The sequence below is a fragment of the Callithrix jacchus genome, chromosome 14 (genome assembly GCF_049354715.1).
Source record: "Callithrix jacchus isolate 240 chromosome 14, calJac240_pri, whole genome shotgun sequence".
Lineage (NCBI taxonomy): Eukaryota > Metazoa > Chordata > Mammalia > Primates > Cebidae > Callithrix > Callithrix jacchus.
This window is the reverse complement of record NC_133515.1, coordinates 28,221,609-28,238,212: the sequence shown is the minus strand read 5'-3', so window position 1 is coordinate 28,238,212 and position 16,604 is coordinate 28,221,609. Positions and strand designations below refer to the sequence as shown.

Here is a 16,604-nt window from a genome sequence, read left to right as displayed (position 1 = left end):
AAGCAAAAGAACAAAAAGAAAAAAAGAAATAGGTAAATAGAGCTCAGTGACTTTAGTTTCTGAAAACTAAAAGCAAAATAATGAGGGTAGCGTACATAGAGTATATTTTTTCTACTTTTCAAAAATTGACTTTTATTATCTTTGATGGGGTGGTGGAAGGAAATTCTAATGTATGCATTCCATTTTCAGTACCAAATAAATGTATATATAAACATTAAAATTTAAAAATTAGGTATGCCTATCAATTTTTTAAAAAACAGTAATAATTTCAAAATACAAATTCCTTTTCAGGTGAAATTACTTATGGTGGTAGAGTCACAGACACCTGGGATCAAAGATGCCTTCGTACAATCTTGAAAAGATTTTTTTCTCCTGAGACATTAGAAGAAGATTATAAATACTCTGAATCAGGTGAATGACTTTCCAATATTACAGAAAAGGCCTTTCCCAAGAAGTCATTGAGAGCATCTCTCAGTTTTCCATCCAATGGCTGTCTGTGTCTGGTCTCCACAACCGTGTTCTGGCCATACCCTGTCCCCATGCTTGATCACCTTCAGAGTTTGATAGTAGGATCACAGAGATACATAGCGTGTGGTAACTACTTTCAGTTATTTGATTTTAAAATTTATTGTATTGTGTCTAAATGTGTTTTCAATGTTATAATCTAGTATATTTTGAATATAATCAAATAAAACATCCAGACATGGTGGCACATGTCTATAGCCCCAGATACTCAGGAGGCTGAGGTGGGAGAATCACTTGAGTTCAGGAATTCAATTCCAGCCTGGGAAACATTACAAGAGCCAGTCTCTAAATAATAATAAATATTATTATTATTATATAAAAGTTTTTTAAAAAATAAAGAAAACAAAATGTCTATTACAGTAAGTTGAGTAAAAACCAGATCTGTGAGTCGGTTATAGCTCATTATGAGTCAGACAGCAAACAGATTAACTGTCCTGAGTTTTGATCTCCTTGGAAGGAACAACTTGATTAATACAAGTTCATAAAAGCTCCTACCATTGAGCATCAGTCAGAGCTGATAAGATTCAACTGTAGGCCAGGCATGGTGGCTCATGCTTGTAATCCCAGCATTTTGGGAGGCCAAGGCAGGTGGATCACCTGAGGTCAGCAGTTTGAGACCAGCCTGGCCAAGATGGTAAAACCCATCTCTTCTAAAAATACAAAAATTAGCTGGCGTAGTGGCCCATAATCCCAGCTACTCGGGAGGCTGAGGCAGGAGAATCACTTGAACCTGGGAGACAGAGGTTGCAGTGAGCCAAGATCATGCCATTGCACTGCACTCCAGCTGGGCGATGAGCAAAACTCTAACTCAAAAAAAAAAAAAAAAAAATAGATTCAACTGTTTTTCTTGCAATCATTATAGATAGTTGGATAACCCTAGATTTCAATGTTTGGCAAATGTGGCTTTTGGTTTGGGAACTGGAGAAGGCTGTTGTTGTTTATCAAACAAATATGAAAGCAATCTCTAACACAAGCATAAATTTAAGCCCTTGATGAGTTACGCCTTTCAGCATAAATGAGGAGACCTTCATGAGATACCCCTTACAGCAGCATATCCCTGGATTCTCAGCATCTTTAAATGCTCTGGAGAAGGCATCTGAAAAGTTAGGACAGTAATTAGATTCTGAAGGCCTGAAGAAAAGGTAGCAAAACTAGACACAGCAATGAAAACTTAGGAAAAACAATCACCCTTTCTACATGAGGCAGCTGATTGCAAACACCATCTGCACCGTGCAAAGAAGAATCAAACTCGGCAGTACAAAGCCAGTCTATTTGAGACATATTTGTCTTCTGTGTTTTTAATAACAGGCATCTATTTTGCACCCATGGCGGACAGCCTGCAAGAGTTTAAGGACTACATTGAAAATCTGCCTTTGATCGATGACCCAGAAATTTTTGGAATGCATGAAAATGCCAATCTAGTCTTCCAGGTATGTGGCCTTTCCTCTTAAGATACATATTTATGTTCTGTATATAAACTCAAAACATCAATAATCATGCCTACTCACTCTGGAAATTATGATCTTCCTAAATAAACAAATAAAATAATTGTTTCACCTTGATTTCAATATTTGGTTCCAATTTAGCCTGGTCCCTCTGGATCCTTCACACAATCCTAAGACCATCATGCATTTTCCCTGTCACTGGCAAAGCCCCTCCATCTCCAGGCCTTCTGCCTAGTACATCCATAATCTCCCTGATCACAATCCAACAATTACATGAGGATTTCAATAATAATATAACTGTCTTTCTTTGCCCTTCTTCCACCATGCTGGGCACATTTGTGTCATATCACACAAAGGTTTGTGGATCCATACATGATTCAATTATATAAGTACAGTGACAAATGTCCAAAGCAGATAAATTAAAACACTGTTTATTAAAAGCACTGTCACAGTACCAGATCATAACCCAGAGCAAACTGGGTTGTTTTACTCCTCTATGTAAGAACTTGTGAGGCTGCACCATTACCTAAGGGTAGTCCAAGCTCTTCAGCATGCACTCAAGGCTCTCCTATGACCTAAGCCTGCTTGGGGTCACCAGCCACCAGAACCAGCCCCTGGACTTGGACTGGACCTAAAGAAGAAGTCAGTGAAGAAACCCCAGGGCACCACATTCCTGCCATGGACTGCTAAGACCCTATCACAGGAGTTCCCATGACCCCCACACACCTTTGGACTGGCAGGTAGAACTGCCCAAAGAATAAGCAGAGGCACAGTTTGAACCCACACAGAGCCTAGAAGGCTTGGCTATGCTGTGCAGCTGTAAGGTAACACGACCACAGACACTCATCCCCCAAGGCTCTCCATGTTACACTGAGTGGCTGTAGCTCCTGCTGTCTGCCAGACCAGAGAAGAGCAGGGCCTGGGCCTCAAGACAGACTCCACCACCATTGCTATAGGCCCTAATCCATGCACCCCCTTTGCCGACTGGTCCCTCTCAAGACCACCTGTGAGGCTGCTCCTGCAGGAGAGTGCCCACTGCACAGCCTCCACAGCCCTGCCTGAGTGTTTTATTCCAACCCAGGAGTAGTTTACCACCTCCATCACAGCCAGTGCTTGACACCTAGAGGCCAAAGGAAAAATCCGCAGTCCTGGTCCCAATTCCCCAGGACACAAGCACACCACCCAGGATATCAAGTTGATGTCTGTGGCCTGAGCTCAAGTAGGGCAGAAGCCCCACTGTCAGAACAAAAAGAAGAGTATGGCACAGATTTGTGTGCCAGCATGAGAGATGGTCACCCGTCCTTTTTCAAGACTGGACCAAGATGGGCATGGCCTAACAGCCATCACTTCTCCCTTATGACGTTTCATGGCCCACACTGCCTGAGCTGGCTCAGTGGATCTGGACACAAATGGCTTGGGACAAGCCTAGCTGGTTGGTCCTGCTATCTGGGCAGAGACTGGAGGGAGACCCACCAGGTCAGGGAGCATGAGCTGGGCAGGTCCCACAGCCATCCACTGGGTTGAGACCTAGGCAGTAGATGCCATATTGGTTGTACACCGGCAGTGCCACTACCATGTCCAGGAAGCCTCCACCTTTGAACCACTCCATCACCAAACCACCTGCAGACATACTCCACAACTAGCTCTAACTTTGGCAAGCACAGGAGATAGGCAGTTACCTAAGGAGTAAAGGGTCTTCTAGAGACTTATTCTTTGGTGCAAACCACACCTAGGAAAGGAGGGAGCACATTCCATCAAAGCCCCATTTGGGACAAAGGAAATAGGAATGTGATGCCAGCCACTGAAAGGGACACCACCAAGGCCTAGGAATGGACTTAAAGAGGGGCCATCTCTCATTTTCCATCCTCCCCTGCTTTCCCATTGGAGCTCTTCCTGTTGAGGCCTGGTAAGTGTGTGTACTGCAATAAGCTGTTCTCTGTGATTCTCCATTGGACCCACCCCTGCTGAAGGTAACTGTGAGCTGGAAGAGCATGCTTTCTGCACTTCTCTGGTGCCTCCACGCCCACTGAGGGCTATTGTGGCTAAGAGCCTATATGCTGGCTCTTTTTAAGCACCATTTACTGGACTACTGCCTGAATTACAATACCAAACAAAAATAACATTTTTACAGGCAATGCCTCTCGAACACACTGCATGAACCTATATGTAACCAAAGAATCCATATAGACCCTTGGCCCTCTGAAAACACCCAGAAACAAAGCCAACTGATTGTGCATAACATATACCACAGTCATACCCTCCAGGAAAAAAAAAGAATAAAAAGTCAAAAAAAACTCCATTCAAACAACAGTGAATTTTTTTAAAAAAAGCATCAGCTCCTTCAGATGAGAAGGAATCAGCACAAGAACTTCAGCACCACAACAGAAACACCACCACAACAGTACCACAACAGAAACAAAACCTCACATATCAATATTAACCTGAATATAAACGACCTAAACATTCCACTTAAAAGACATAAAATGGCAAATTGAATTAAAAAAACAGGACCCATCTTTCTGCTGTCTTCAAGAGACCCATGTCACATGTAATGACAACTATAGGCTCAAAGTAAAGAGATGGAAAAAGATCTATCATGGAAATAAAATTTAAAAGATCAGAGGATGCTATTCTTGCATCAGAAAAATCAGACTATAAACTAACAACAGTAAAAAAGGACAAAGAGGGCATGATATAATGATAAAGAGTTCAACTCAAGAAGATTTAATGATCTTAACTATATATGCTCCCAACATTGGACCACCCAGATTTATAATTACTTCTACCTAAGAAAAGACTTCTACAGCCACACAATAACCAGAGGGACAGAGGGTAGGGGAACTTCAACACTCCACTGCCAACATTAGACAGATCATCAAGGAAAAAAACTAACAAAGAAATTCTGGACTTAAATTCAATCCTTGACTAATTGGACCTAATAGACATCTACAGAATATTCCACCAATAACCACAGATTATACATTCTTCTCATCTGCACCCAAAAGATACTCTAACATTGACCACATGCTTGGTCATAAGGCAAGTCTCAACAAATTTAAAAAATTAAAATCATACCAAGTGTCTTCTCAGAACAGAGTGGAATATAATTAGAAATCAATACCAAGAGGAACTCTCAAAACCACACAAATACATGGAAACTAAACAACATGCTCCTGAATGGCTTTGGGGTAAACAAAGAAATCAAGGCAAAAATCAAAAAATTCTTTGAAGCAAGTGAAAATACAAGATACCAAAAGCTCTGAGATGCAACAAAAACAGTGTTAAAAGTTTACGAAGCTAACTACCTGCATCAAGAAGATATTAATAGAAAGATCTCAAATTAACAACCTAATATTGCACCCAAAGGAACTAGAAAAACAAGAACAAACTAAACTCAAAGCTTGCAGAAGAAAAGAACTAAAATCAGAACAGAACTAAATGAAATTGGAACCAAAAAGAAAAAAGCATACAAAGGTGAACAACAACAACAAAAGTTAGCTCATTGGAAGGTTAAAAAAGATAAACTGTTAGCTAGATTAACAAACAAAAAAAGATACAAATAAGGACAATTAGAAATGACAATGTGACATAATAACTGCTCCCACAAAAATATAAAAGATTCTCAGAGACTACTACAAATATGTTTATGTGCACAAACTAAAAAATCTAAAGGAAATGAATAAACTCTTGGAAATACACAACCTCCCAAGATTGAACCAGAAAGAAATAAAAACCCTAAACAGACCAATAATGAGTTACAAAATTGAATCAGCAATTTAAAAAAACCTACGAATCAAAACAAGTTTTGGACCAGATGAATTCACAGACAAATTCTATCAAATGTACAAAGAAGAGCTAGTACCAATCCTATGGAAATTATTCCAAAAAATCAAAGAGGAGGGATTCCTCCCTAACTTATTCTATGAAATCAAAGACACAACCAAAAGAGAAAACTACAAACCAATAACCCTGATGAACATAAACTCAAAAATCCTCAACAAAATACTGGGAAATCTAATCCAATAGCGCCCCAAAAGGATAATCCACCACAATCAAGTGGGCTTTATTCTTGGGATGCAAGGATGGTTCAACATACAAATCAGTAAATGTAATTCACTGCATAAACAGAATTTAAAACAAAACCATATTATTTTCTCAATCAGTGCCAAAAAAGCACTCAATGAAATCCAACATTCTTTAATGATAAAAGCCCTCAACAAATTAGGCATCAAAGAAATATACCACAAAGTAATAAGATTCATGTACGACAAGCCCATAGCCAATATCATACTTCACAGAAAAAATTGGAGGCATTTTCTCTGAGAACTGGAACAAGACAAGGATATTCACTCTTACCAGTCCTATTGAACATATTAATAGTACTGGAAGTCCTAGCCAGAGTAATCAGGCAAGAGAAAGAAATAAAATGCATTGAGATAAGAAAAGAGGAAGTCAAATTGTCTCTCTTCACTGTCTCTAACAGACAATATGGTTCTGTGCACAGAAAATTCTAAAGATTCTGTCAAAAGACTATCAGACCTAATAAACTACTTCAGTAAAGTTACAGGATACAAAATCAATGTACAAAAATCAGTAGCATTTCTATACATCAAAAATGTTTAAGCTGAGGACCAAATCAAGAACACAATGCCATTCACAATTGCCATAAGAAAAATAAAATATCTAAGAATACATCTAACTAAGGAGGTGAAACATCTCTACAAGAATTACAGAACACTTTTGAAAGAGATCATGGATGACACAAACAAATGTAGAAATATTTCATGATCATGGATTGGAAGAATCTATATCGTAAAAATGCCCATATTGCCCAAAGCAATCATTTTAATCTATTCCTGTCAAACTACCGACATCATTTTTCACAGAATTAGAAAAGAACATTCTAAAATTCAGGAAACCAAAAAAGAACTTGAATTGTCAAAGAAATTCTAAGAAAAAAGAACAAAGCCAGAAGCATTATATAAGACTACAGTAACCAAAACAGCATGGTACTGGTACAAAAAATAGACTCATAGACCAATGAAACAGAGAACCCAGAAATAAAGTTACATGCCTACAGCCAATTGATCTTCAACAAAGTTGATAAAAATAAACAATGGGAAAAGACACTCTATTCAATAAGTGGTGCTAAGAAAACTAGCTAACCATAATCAGAAAAATAAAACTCAACTCCTACCTCTCATCATATACAAAATTAACTCAAGATGAATTAAAGAATTAAATGTGACACCTCAAACTATTAAAATCCTAGAAGAAAACCTAGGGAATACCAGGACATTGGCCTAGGCAAAGAATTTATGGCTAAGACCTCAAAAGCAAATGCAACAAAAACAAAAATTGATAATTGTGACCTAATTAAAATGAAGAGCTTCTGCCCAGCAAAAGAAACTATCAACAGAGTAAACAGACAACCTACAGAAAGGGAAAATATATGTGCAAACTATGCATCTGACAAAAGACTAATATCCAAAATCTATAAGAAACTTAAACCAACAAGCAAAAACAACCCCATTAAAAGGGGGCAAAGGACATGAACAGATACTTCTCCAAAAAAAAGACATACAAGCAGCCAACAAACATGAAAAAATGCTCAATATCACTAACCATCACAGAAATGCAAATCAAAACCACAATGAGATACCATCTCACACCAGTCAGAATGGCAATTATTAAAAAGTCAAAAAATAACATGTTGGTAAGGTTATAGAAAAAACAGAATGCTTATGCACTGTTGGTGGAATTGTAAATTAGTTCAGCCCCTGTGAAAAGCAGTTTGGAGATTTCTCAAAAAAACTGGAAATATTAGTAACATTCAACCCAGCAATCCCATACTGGAAAATAAACCATTCTACCAAAAAAACACATGCACTCATATGTTCACAGCTCTATTCACAATCGCAAAGAATAGGATCATAGGATCAACATAGGTGTCCATCAACAGTGGAATGGGCAAAGAAAATGTGGAACATGTGCACCATGGAATACTACACGGTCACAAAAAATCATGTCCTTTGCAGCAAATTGATGCAGCTGGAGGCCATTATCCGAAGTGAATTAATGCAGAAACAAAACCAAATACTGCATGTTCTCACTTATAAGTGGACGCTAAACGCTAGGTACACATGGACGTAATGATGGGAACAGTAGACATTGGGGACTCCAAAAGCAGGAAAAAGGAAGGAAGAAAAGAGTTGAAAAACAACCTATTAGGTACTATGTTCACTATTTGGGGAAGTTCAATAGAAGCCCAAACCTCAGCACCATGCAATACATCCATGTAACAAACCTGCACATGTACCCTCTGAATCTAAAATCTTTTTAAAAAAATTACAAGTGGCAAATCAAAACACTTTGAAACAAAAAAAACAGAAAAAATTAGCTTTTCATATTATAGATCATAAAAATTAATAATATAAAATGCTGAAAATCAAAAACTTACAAAAACATTATGAATAATTTATAAACAAGTAATATAGATGGTCAATGAATATATTCTTTAAGATCTTAAAGAATTTAAATTTAAGAATTTAATTTTTAAGAATTTAAATCTTAAAAAATATGTGGCCAGGCACAGTGACTGGGTGAAAAATGTGGCCAGGCACGGTGGCTCATGCCTGTAATCCCAGCACTTTGGGAGGCTGAGGCCAGCGAATCATGAGGTTAGGATTCAAGACCAACCTGGCCAATATGGTGAAACCCCGTCTCTATTAAAAATACAAAAATTAGCCAGGCATGGTGGTGCACACCTATAGTCCGAGTTACTCAGGAGGCTGAGGCAGAAGAATCTCTTGAACCCAGGAGATGGAGGTTGCAGTGAGCCAAGATTGTGCCACTGCACTCCAGCCTGGGTAACAGAGAGAGACTCCATCACCAAAAAAAAAAAAGTGGGAAAAATGAGAAACTATTTTTTATCTATTAAATTGCAAATATTTGTTTAAGTAATAATATTAATCTTGAAAAGACACAGAAAGACAGGTTTTATGATACAATATTGTTCGAAATATAAATTGATACAATGTTTTTAGAAATTAATATAGTAATACCCAGTTTTAAAATATTGCCTCTACGTATCATTTAAAGAATTTCGAAAATAGTGGATGAAATTCATACATACATATTCTATTCCCCAAGTCTAATAAGATCAGCTGGGCACAGTGGCTGACACTTGTAATCCCAGCACTTTGGGAGGCCAAAGCAGGTGAGTCACTTGAGGCCAGGAGTTCAAGACCAGCCTGGCCAACATGGTGAGACCCTGTCTCTACTAAAAATATAAAAATTAGCCAGGCATGGTGGCAGGTGCCTGTAATCCCTACTCAGGAGGCTGAGGCAAAAGAATCACTTGAGCTTGGGAGATAGAGGTTGCAGTGAGCCAAGATCATGCCACTGCACTCCAACCTGGGCAACAGAGTATGACTCCATCTTAAAAAGAAAAAAAAAGTCTAATAAAATTTTTAAAAGTAGAAATTTCCAAAAAATAGATAACTCATATTAATTATGGTACATTCATACCATAATTAGCATCACATTGTCACTTAAATTATCACATAGTCACTTAAAGCATAGTTCATGAGGATTTTTCTGTGCTATGAGAAGACTCATAATACTGAAAATGAATTAATATTACATAAATTGATTAGCTCAGTTTCCTATAATAGACCATATTTTTCTTATTTAAAAAAAAGTTAAACCAATGACCTGAAACTGTGTTCTCATTATTTTTCTCTCACTTTCATATTTTCTTTTAACTGATTAGCTTAAAAATGTTCAACCATTCTTTATTATATTAAAATATATATAAGAAAATATACATTTTAATCATTTTTAAGTGTACAGTTCAGCAGCATTAGGTACATTTATTTACTTATTTTTCTTTTCTTTCCTTTTGAAATAGCATCCCCTCTGTTGCCCAGGCTAGAGTGCAGTGGTAAGATCACAGTTCACCCAACTTCTAACTCCTGGGCTCAAGCTATCCCCCATTCAGCCTCCCACCACAGGTGCACACCACCACACCCAGCTAATTTTTGTTGTGTGTGTGTAGGAACAGAGTCTTACTGTGTTGCCCACACTGGTCTCAAACTCTTGAGCTAAAGAAATCCCTCTTGGGCTAAAAGCAATCCTCTTGCCTTGACCACCCAAAGTGTTGGGATTACAGGCATAAGCCACTGGGCCCAGCCCAGTAAGTACATTGTTGTTCAACAAAAAAAATTTTAGTGTCAGTAACAACTATGTAGTAGGCATTTCCAATGACCACATTTTACCAACTCTACCTTCAAGATAGAAAATAAAATTTTCTTAAGCCAGTCACAAAAACACAAATGCTGCATGATTTAGCTTTTACAGAGTTATCTAAAATAGTGAAATTCATAGAATTAAAGAGTGGAATGGTAGTTACCAGGGGCGGGAGAGACTTATCAATAGGTATAAACTTGCAATCAAGCAAGATGAATCAGCACTAGAGATCTTTTGTGCAACATTGTACCTATAGTCAGCGATATGTCTTGCACACTTAAAATTTGCTAAGAGGGTAGATCTCATGTTAATTGTTCTTACCACACTAAAATAAAGTGAAATAAATATTATTGTTTTAGAGAAATGCCTTTACTTCTGTAAGTAATTATATGTGCTGCAAATTTTTTTTTTTTGAGAATATCAGTCTTTTCTCTTACTGCCATTACAGTACAAAGAGACCAACACTTTAATCAACACCATACTTGAGGTTCAGCCAAGGTCATCTACTGGTGGAGAGGGAAAAAGCAATGACGAAATTGTTCGAGAACTTGTTGCTTCTGTCCAGACCAGAGTTCCAGGTAATAAATAATTTTAGGAATCTATGTAATGGAAATTTTAGGAATAAACTCAGAGAACTGAGTGATAAACAGGTATCTAAACCTGTTTATTATGTAGGCTTTTATTTTTTTAACCTAAAGAGCTCTTTTGACATGGAGCTCTTCATTTATAGACTAGAAGCTTATAGCAGCTCAACATCTCAACTCCCAGAAGCATTCGGAGGAAATTGGTTTCCAGCTCAACATAACTTTAACCAGACTTTCCTGAACTTCCCTTGGTTTCATTATTCTAATGTCTCTAGATCTGTGCTGTGCAAGAAAACAGCCACTAGCCACATGTGGCTACCTAAATTTAAGTTCAATTTAAAATTCATGGGCCGGGCGCAGTGGCTCACGCCTACAATCCCAGCACTTTTGGAGCCCGAGGCGGGTGGATCACGAGGTCAAGAGATCGAGACCATCCTGGTCAACAAAGTGAAACCCCATCTCTACTAAAAATACAAAAATTAGCTGGGCATGGTGGCGCACACCTGTAGTCCCAGCTACTCGGGAGGCTGAGGCAGGAGAATTGCTTGAACCCAGGAGGCGGAAGTTGCGGTGAGCCAAGATCACGCCATTGCACTCCAGCCTGAGTAACAAGAGCGAAACTCCTTCTCAAAAAAAAAAAAAAAAAAAAAATCATTTCCTCATTTGCACCAGTCACACTTCAAGTGCTATCATATTGGACAGTACAGATAGAGAACACTTCCACCATTAAAAGTTCTACTAGACAGTCCTGCTCTAGAATCCATTTAATTTTTTTCTCTATTTAGAAGAAATGGCTAAATTAGTTTCACCTTGTTTTCTGTTAAGTGAAAGAATCTTCCTGAATGATCACAAGAGATCTATTTTAAGATTTTCCTTAGATCCACTGGAGATGTCGATGTTTTATGTATTCATGCTTGGAAGAGATGTCATTACAGGAAAAAGAAAATTGAGGCAGAAAAAGGTAGTGACTGAGTCCTGCTGGAAGAAAAGGAGCCCTGTGATTTCAGAAGTCAGTTATCTGCCTCCTAGAAGCAGGCCCTCAAGAGAATGTCTACTTGGGTAGAGAATTCTGTTGTTGAAGCAAATAGAGTCAATAAATATAAGATCAATAAGTATAAGATGAAGTGCTGGTCGGGAAAAAGATGGAGAGATAAATGGACAGCTAGAGAGACCGTGCACTTGTTTTGTAAAATCCCATTGACACCTATGAGGTTTTTCTCTCTAAGCTTCATAAAGCTTGTACTTTTACTGTGAAATGCTAAGCAGGTCATCTGCCGAAACTGAGGGCGCAGGGAAGCAATTAGCTCAACAAAGAACTGAGAGTTTGAAATAGCCCTTAGAAGAATGGTGGAACCAGAAGACCAGGGACATGTAACCACAGCACTGCAGACCCAAGAGATTAGATTCATTGGCACTGCTATGGGATTTTTGTCCAGCAGCCAAATATGTGTGGTCAAGAAAAAATTTGATATATGTATGTCATAGCCATTAGTTTACACATACTTTTCTCAGATATGCAAGGAAAATGCTGTTCCTTCCTGTTTTGTAGCTCATATGATTCTTCATCTGAGCCTGCATTTGATGATTGTGGGGAGAAAGAAGAGCTACATTTTCCATTCAGTTTGAACCATGGGCCTGTTTAATAATGCAGTCAGTCCCTTTAAATAATGGCCAGTAATGTGGGATAAACACTAAGTCTGTCTCCTCCCTGTCTCCTGCCCCCAACCTTTCCTTTGCAGTGCAGGTGAGCAAGGAAGCAGGAGATTTAAACACCTGTATGGCAGAGGGGAAGACTCAGGGTCACTGGGCCGTCCAACATTTCCATTTGGATCCACTAACAACTCTTCAAGCCTACTTTCTGGAATGTTCCTTGTCTGCCAGGCAACAGCTTTGTCCTGCTAGCATTTGCCAATGAAGTCTTCAGGGTTCTGCCTCCCAATAAGGCAAAACTACGCACACCTTCCTGTGCCCTCATTCCACATTGGAGACCTTTCAAACCCCTCATCAAACTTGCAGATACCACTGAGCCATACTGACCTTCCATTTCATCCTCTTCCCTCTCAACCCTCACCTCCTCCCCACAGTCAACCAGAATGAAAATGATCAGGTTTCTCCTTCCCTTTTCCAGTCCTCCTCCTATGTTAGCACAGCCAATCTCTCTAGGATCTCATTTAAGCAATTGAGGGCCTACATCCCCTGTCCCAGGGCCATAGACCACATAGCTCACACTAGGAAGACGAAAATACCCATGAGGAACATGCTTTAAGGGAGGAAATAAAATGCAATGGCTTAACGTTTGAGAGAAAAAACTGTGTGTGTGTGTGTGTGTGTGTGTGTGTGTATGATACACATGAATTTAAGCATAATTTTCTGTGATTGCTTCTATATAAACACAGGTGAATCACAAAAGCATTCTAAATTATAAAAATATCACATTTAAATCCTATGTATCTGGTTTAAACAATGAGAGAAGCTGGCTTTTTTTAAATGTTAAGATAAGCACATTGCCTTAGCAATATTGTGAGAACAAATCAATGATAACCGGCTTGAGGAATCGCTGTGTATGTTTCAGAAAAACTGGAAAAGGAGGGTGCTTCTGAGAGCCTTTTCATCAAGGATCCTCAAGGACGCCTGAACTCCTTGACCACTGTTCTTGGACAGGAAGTGGACCGGTTTAACAACCTGCTGAAGCTAATTCATGTATGAGAGCTTACTTCCATCTTTGCTATCGAGCATCAAAGCTTCATAGAGAATTGTGTACTATGAAATTTTTCCATTCCCATCACTTCAGCATTTCCATTTGGATACACTAACAACTCTTTAAGCCCAATTGGTCTAAAAATGAATTTACCCTTCTCTAATGAATCTGTATTCCCATTTTCTACGGAATGGATATGTAACATTACAAATTCTCAGTCTCCTCCCTATCCTGACTTACAGCCTTAGATTCTATTGACTCACGAGAAATTGACCAGAGACCTAAACACTCAATTAGGAGTGATTCAGTGCTTGTTCCTAATGTCTACTTTGCATTTAGTTTTTTTTTAATTTTTTATTGCATTTTAGGTTTGGGGGTACATGTGCAGAACATGCAAGACAGTTGCATAGGTACACACATGGCAGTGTGTTTTGCTTCCTTTCTCCCCTTCACATTTGGCATTTCTCCCCAGGCTATCCCTCCCCACCTCCCCCTCCCACTGGCCCTCCCCTTTTCCCCCCAATAGACCCCAGTGTTTAGTACTCCCCTCCCTGTGTCCATGTGTTCTCATTTTTCATCACCCGCCTATAAGTGAGAATATGCGGTGTTTCATTTTCTGTTCTTGTGTCAGTTTGCTGAGAATGATGTTCTCCAGATTCATCCATGTCCCTACAAACGACACAAACTCATCATTTCTGATTGCTGCATAATATTCCATAGTGTATATGTGCCACATTTTCCCAATCCAGTCTATCATCGATGGGCATTTGGGTTGATTCCAGGTCTTTGCTATTGTAAACAGTGCTGCAATGAACATTCGTGTACATGTGTCCTTATAGTAGAACGATTTATAGTCCTTTGGATATATACCCAGTAATGGGATTGCTGGGTCAAATGGAATTTCTATTTCTAAGACCTTGAGGAATTGCCACACTGTCTTCCACAATGGTTGAACTAATTTACACTCCCACCAAAAGTATAAAAGTGTTCCTTTTTCTCCACATCCTCTCCAGCATCCGTTGTCTCCAGATTTTTTAATGATCGCCATTCCAACTGGCGTGAGATGGTATCTCAATGTGGTTTTGATTTGCATCTCTCTGATGACCAGTGACGATGAGCATTTTTTCATATGATTGTTGGCCTCATATATGTCTTCTTTCGTAAAGTGTCTGTTCATATCCTTTGCCCAATTTTGAATGGGCTTGTTTGTATTTTTCCTGTAAATCCGTTTGAGTTCTTTGTAAATTCTGGATATCAGCCCTTTGTCAGATGGGTAAACTGCAAACATTTTTTCCCATTCTGTTGGTTGCCGATCCACTCTAGTGACTGCTTCTTTTGCAGTGCAGAAGCTGTGGAGTTTCATTAGGTCCCATTTGTCTATTTTGGCTTTTGTTGCCAATGCTTTTGGTGTTTTGTTCATGAAGTCCTTGCCTACTCCTATGTCCTAGATGGTTTTGCCTAGATTTTCCTCTAGGGTTTTTATGGTGCCAGGTCTTATGTTTAAATCTTTAATCCATCTGGAGTTAATTTTGGTGTAAGGTGTCAGGAAGGGGTCAAGTTTCTGCTTTCTGCACATGGCTAGCCAGTTTTCCCAACACCATTTGTTGAACAGGGAATCCTTTCCCCATTGCTTGTTTTTGTCAGGTTTATCAAAGATTGTATGGTTGTAGATATGTTGTGTTGCCTCTGATGCCTCTGTTCTGTTCCATTGGTCTATATCTCTGTTTTGGTACCAGTACCATGCTGTTTTGATTACTGTAGCCTTGTAGTATAGTTTGAAATCCGGTAGTGTGATGCCCCCTGCTGTGTTCTTTTTGCTTAGAATTGACTTGGCTATGCGGGCTCTCTTTTGGTTCCATATGAAGTTTATGGTGGTTTTTTCCAGTTCTGTGAAGAAAGTCAATGGTAGCTTGCTGGGTATAGCATTGATTCTGTAAATTACTTTGGGCCGTATAGCCATTTTTATGATATTAATTCTTCCTAACCATGAACATGGAATGTTTCTCCATCTGTTTGTGTCCTCTCTGATTTCGTTGAGCAGTGGTTTGTAGTTTTCCTTGAAGAGGTTTCTTACGTTCCTTGTGAGTTGTATTCCAAGGTATTTTATTCTTTTTGTAGCAATTGTGAATGGCAGTTTGTTCTTGATTTGGCTTTCTTTAAGTCTGTTATTGGTGTAGAGGAAGGTTTGTGATTTTTGCACATTGATTTTATATCCTGAGACTTTGCTGAAGTTGCTTATCAGTTTCAGGAGTTTTTGGGCTGAGGCGATGGGGTCTTCTAGGTATACTATCATGTCGTCTGCAAATAGAGACAATTTGGCTTCCACCTTTCCTATTTGAATACCCTTTATTTCTTTTTCTTGCCTGATTGCTCTTGCTAGAACTTCCAGTACTATATTGAATAGGAGTGGTGAAAGAGGGCATCCTTGTCTAGTGCCGGATTTCAAAGGGAATGCTTCCAGTTTTTGCCCATTCAGTATGATATTGGCTGTTGGTTTGTCATAAATAGCTTTTATTACTTTGAGATACATTCCATCGATACCGAGTTTATTGAGGGTTTTTAGCATAAAGTGCTCTTGAATTTTGTCAAATGCCTTCTCTGCATCAATTGAGATAATCATGTGGTTTTTGTTTTTGGTTCTGTTTATGTGGTGAATTACGTTTATAGACTTGCGTATGTTGAACCATCCTTGCATCCCCGGGATGAATCCTACTTGATCATGATGAATAAGTTTTTTGATTTGCTGTTGCAATCGGCTTGCCAATATTTTATTGAAGATTTTTGCATCTATGTTCATCATGGATATTGGCCTGAAGTTTTCTTTTCTTGTTGGGTCTATGCCGGGTTTTGGTATCAGGATGATATTGGTCTCATAGAATGATTTGGGAAGGATTCCTTCGTTTTGGATTATTTGGAATAGTTTCAGAAGGAATGGTACCAGCTCCTCTCTGTGTGTCTGGTAGAATTCAGCTGTGAACCCATCTGGACCTGGGCTTTTTTTGTGTGGTAGGCTCTTAATTGCTGCCTCGACTTCTGCCCTTGTTATTGGTCTATTCATAGTTTCAGCTTCCTCCTGGTTTAGGCTTGGGAGGACACAGGAGT

At 38.8% G+C, this 16,604-nt stretch overlaps 1 protein-coding gene across 14 annotated transcripts in view; it reads left to right on the top strand.

Moving 5' to 3' along the window:
• Positions 1 to 16,604, top strand: part of DNAH6 (dynein axonemal heavy chain 6) — a 411,305-nt gene that overhangs the window by 379,929 nt on the left and 14,772 nt on the right. For 13 of the 14 annotated variants that reach the window (XM_002807522.6, XM_035272122.3, XM_035272130.3 and 10 more), the window contains 4 exons: positions 292 to 411; positions 1,834 to 1,955; positions 10,669 to 10,798; positions 13,377 to 13,504. In XM_002807522.6, coding sequence (XP_002807568.3) covers positions 292 to 411; positions 1,834 to 1,955; positions 10,669 to 10,798; positions 13,377 to 13,504 — 500 coding nt within the window. The remainder of the gene's footprint in view (positions 1 to 291; positions 412 to 1,833; positions 1,956 to 10,668; positions 10,799 to 13,376; positions 13,505 to 16,604) is intronic. The other variant, XR_013526431.1, reaches the window with a different exon arrangement.